Source organism: Macrobrachium rosenbergii, chromosome 3, assembly GCF_040412425.1.
Source record: "Macrobrachium rosenbergii isolate ZJJX-2024 chromosome 3, ASM4041242v1, whole genome shotgun sequence".
Classification (NCBI taxonomy): domain Eukaryota; kingdom Metazoa; phylum Arthropoda; class Malacostraca; order Decapoda; family Palaemonidae; genus Macrobrachium; species Macrobrachium rosenbergii.
Genome location: NC_089743.1, coordinates 54,241,259 through 54,245,730, shown reverse-complemented (window position 1 = coordinate 54,245,730; position 4,472 = coordinate 54,241,259). Strand labels below are relative to the sequence as shown.

The 4,472-nt window shown below is 53.0% G+C and overlaps 1 protein-coding gene across 1 annotated transcript; it reads right to left on the bottom strand.

Moving 5' to 3' along the window:
• Nucleotides 1-346: 346 nt before the first annotated feature.
• LOC136851303 (uncharacterized) lies at nt 347-1,093 on the bottom strand. Its single transcript, XM_067125306.1, has one exon. The coding sequence runs from the start codon at nt 1,091-1,093 to the stop codon at nt 347-349; it is 747 nt and encodes a 248-aa protein (XP_066981407.1).
• Between the last annotated feature and the right edge of the window lie 3,379 nt (nt 1,094-4,472).

Here is a 4,472-nt window from a genome sequence, read left to right as displayed (position 1 = left end):
CGGCCCCTCCTTGGTGGGGCGGCAGGTAGCCTATGTCTGCGGCCGCATTTTGAGGGGGAACCCTGGGACGTGAGCCTGCCTCCTCCCGGATTCCGCTGTACAAAAGGAATGCTGGTTTTAGTCTGTCGATGGAAACCCAATCCTCCTGGCCATGGACGTCGATGAGATACACCTTGGGGGTCCTGTCGATGACTCAGTAAGGGCCTCTATAGGGCCTGGTTAAGGACAGTCGATGGGTGTCTATCCTGACGAAGACAGGTGCAGGAATCCAGGCCGGCCGGGCTGTAAGTGTTGGTTCTGTCTATGAAGGTCTTATGGCAGGGCACGAACTTCTGTGCTAGTTCCCTCAACCTCGGAAGAATTCCCCCAGAACAGCTAGTGTTTCTCCGTAGACTTTTTCTGCGGGGGATGCGTCACCATCTGCCCTCGGTGTGGTGCGGAGACCCAGCAGGACCCAGGGGAGTTGGACCCTCCAGTTTTCATCAGTGCAACGTGCCATTAGAGCTGCCTTCAGTGAGTGGTGTGCCCTCGCTACCATGCCGTTTGCTGTGGGGTTGTAAGACATCGTGCTGTGAAGTGTAGTACTCATCAGGCATGCCAGGGAGACCCAGAGTTCTGGCAGGAATGCTGAGTCCCTGTCTGTACTAATGCTGTCTAGCACCCTGAAGTGGCTGATCCAACAGGGGAGGAGGGCTTCTGCACAGGATGCTGTTGACGGCTCCTCCATAGGTGTCGCCTCTGGCCAGCGAATGGAGCGGTCTATGATCGCCAGGAGGTACCTGGCACCCCTAGACTGCAGTAGAGGCCCGATAACGTCTATGTGGATGTGGCCGAAGCACCGACGAGGTTGAGGGAAATCACCAATGCCTGATTCTTGTGCCTTGTGACCTTGCTGGTTTGGCACGGAATACAGCTCCTTGCCCACTGGTGGGCGTCCTTCCTGATGCCATGCCACACGAATGATGTTGAACATCTGCTTCCTCCTCGAGGCGGGGACCAGGGGGCGGGGGCGGCTGGTGCTAGTGTCACAGAGAAGCGTTGCACTCGAACCGCCCAAGGGCACGTCCTCCCACTTGAGTGCCATCAGTGCCATCCTGTAGGCTGGTGTTTCATGGTCTGCTGCTTGCTCTCTTGCCAGGTCTTCATAGTCTATGCCGAGGTGCAGGGAATTGATTTCCACCCTTGACAGGGCTTCGGCTACTGGATTCTTCCTGCCGGGGACTTAGGTGATGGTTTTCAACCAAACTCGGAGATGGCTGCCAAGTGCCACTGTTGCCTCACCGACCGCGCGTCGCCCGCCTTCGTAAATGCGTGCACCAGGGGCTTGTGGTCCGTGAGGATGGTGAATGGGTGCTGTCCAGCAGGTATTTGAAGTGCCGCACAGCCTGGTAGATTGCGAGCAGCATTCTCTTGAAGGCACTGTAGCAGGTCTCTGCCAGCGACAACTTGTGACTGATGAAGGCTAGAGGGGGGGGGGGGTCTCTGCCGACTACTTGCTTGAGCACTGCTCCGCAGGCGATGTTGCTGGCGTCAGTGGTGAGTTTCAGGGAAGCGGTGGGGTTATGATGCGTTAAAGTGGTGGCACTCACGAAGGCTGTCTTTGTCTCCTCAAATGCCTGCTGTTGCGGAGCACCCCATGTCAGTGTTTTTGGCTTGCCCTTCAGGACTTCGGTCAGGGGATACATGATGTGGGCGATACCTGGGATGAATCGGCGACAGTACGTTTACCTTGCCAAGGAACTCTTGAAGGGTCTTGATTGTCTGCAGCGTCGGGAACGTTTTTATTGCTTGCACCTTAGAGGCCATGGGCCGTACCTCTGCTGGGGAGATCTCGTGTCCAAGGAAGTATGTTTTTTCTGCCCTGAATGTGCATTTGTTGAACCTGACAACTAATCCGTTCTCCTGCAGACGCTTTGGGACGGTGCGGACATGGCGAAGGTGTTCCTCTGGGACCTGGAGAAGATAAGGATGTCGTCTATGTAACAGATGCAGAGGGGCAAGTCCCCAAGGTTGGTGTCCATCAGGCGGTGGAATGTGGCCCCTGTGTTCCTGAGGCTGAAGGTGGAGTAGGAGAAGGTGTACGTCCCGAACGGCATGATGATGGCTGTCCTCGGGACATCGTCAGGATGCACAGGAACCTAAAAGTATGATTTTAGCAAGTCCATCTTCGTGAAGACCTTGGCCCCGTGAAGGCGCTTGTTAGGTCTTGCAAATTCGGCAGTGGTTAGTGGTCTGGCGTGGTGATAAGTTCAGGTGACGGTAATCTCTGCAGGGCCTCCAGGAACCATCCGGCTTCTTTACCATACGCAGGGGAGATGCCCACGGGCTTGATGCTTTGGTACAGATGCTGATCTGTTCCATTTTGGTGAAGGTCCATTTGGCGTCTTGTAGTTTTTGGGGGGGCAGACGTTGGAACTTGGCATGAGTTGGGGGGTCTGTTGTAGTGATGTGGTGGTAGATGCTGTGCTTGGCACCCGCCCACGGCAACTGGTTTAAAAACCTCCAGGAACTCCTGGAGGAGGGTGTAATTGTTCGAGGCTGTGAAGCAGACGGTGGACATCCCAGGTCCGGTGGAGAGTGGTCGAGAGTGGCAGGTTCTGGTGTCGAGGAGGCGTTGTCTGCTGACGTCAACCAGGAGTCCATGGTGTCCCAGGAAATCGGTGCCCAGGAGGGGGAACTTGACCTCTGTGATGACAAAAGGCCAGTTATACCTGCGGCCCAAGATGGAGATTGTGCAGGTCGTTGTTCCATAGCAGCAGAAGGGGGTTCCATTCGCGGCTACCAGGGAGGTCGTGGAGTCAGCTGTCTAGGTGTAGTCCTCCTCCGACGGTGGGAACACCAACTGCATTGCGCCAGTTTCAACCAGCAGGCTCCGCTTTGATATATCGTCTCTGATGAAAAAACCTGCTGGTCGAGAGTCATTGTATTTTGCTGCCACTGCTGTTACTTGTGGCCACCCTTCTCGTTTTTTGTGATGGAACAGGGTGTTCTGCAGTTCCTGGCGCTGGGGCTGAATCTTCTGTGGAAATAACACCATGCTGGGTTTGTCCACGCCCTCTGCTCCCTTGGTGGCGCTCTCCTCCTGTAGATCGCATTTGTGTTCTCTGGGTCGTCGTCCTCCAACGTCAGGCTACAGGCTGTGAGGGCGGCGGCTGCAAGGGCGGCGGTGTGCTTGGAGGCCTTAGTGGCTTCATGGATTTCTGGGTGACGTCGACCAGCTCGTCCATGGGAAGGGCGTCTGCATCCATAATTTGGCCCCTAACCTCCTGCAGAAGGCGCAACAGGAATATTGCTCTTGTCAGGCTGATTTCATTCCTGTGCCCATTTGAATCGACCCCTGGCAGTGTTACTAGACCCTGCAGTTTGTCCCAGATGTCCCTGGGTGATGTTTCCCCCAGGGGCTGGGTCAATAAGTCTAGGGCACACTGCACTCTCTCGGGGACGGGCATGGAATACGTTTGTATCAGCTTGTCTTGTAAGGCTGTGTACATGACCTTGTCTGGCTGTGAGTCAGGCCATGGTGTGATCTTGTTGAAGACCTCTTCAGGTAGCGTCATCATGGTAACGTCTGTCTTGGTCTTCTTATCTGTGACGCGCACCATGCAGAAGTCAGCATCTGCGCGCAGAAACCAAGATGCTGTGTTCTGGCACAAAAATGGGGGGGAGCTTTTCCGCATCTGGCTTTGTGGGCGAAAGGGGGGTGCAGACGATTTCCGTGTTTTCGGATTGCGATTGTAATTCAGTCTCTGCCATCTTTACTTTCGCACACCAAAACGCGAGTACTTGCCGTATTTAGTCCGCTAATGGTGTTAGAATTTGAGTGGTTGACGTGAGTCGTGAATGGTGAGGGCCAAACTGTTCGAAATGCCAAAACGTACCCTTGCAGGGACACCATTATTCATCCATTAATGGCATGAGGTTCCTCCGAGGAAGGAGCTTTCTATGCCTAGACTGTGTCGCCGTTTTGAGTCTGTTAAAGACTCTCTGAAGGTAAATGCGGCCGTACTTAGTCCGTTAATGGTGGGGACAAAACCGCATGGTTACCTGTCGCCCCTTGGGTCACCAGTTGTGAGGTTCAAGAAGACAGGTCTGGGTATGACTGATTTATTTCTCGGAAACCAGGTATATATTAAGGAATGCGGACGGAAAGGAAGTGACCGACCTGCGGATTCCCATGTCACGCATTTGGACAAGAATTGGCATTTGTTAGACTACGTATAAATGAGAATAATTTGAATTACAATAAACGTACAAAGTAGTTACATACATCGGCAGAAAGGCCGGACAATAATGTGTATGGAGAGATACATAAAAAATATGAAATAATAACGAGTAATATACATAGCGTGATTAATGCAGAAATGATGTGGTGTTTGATGCCTTTACAAGAGGTGTTTTGGTTGTGGTTATTGAAATAAGCAGATGTATTCATATATTGTTATTTCTATATTCATAGTTCACCACAGGTAGTT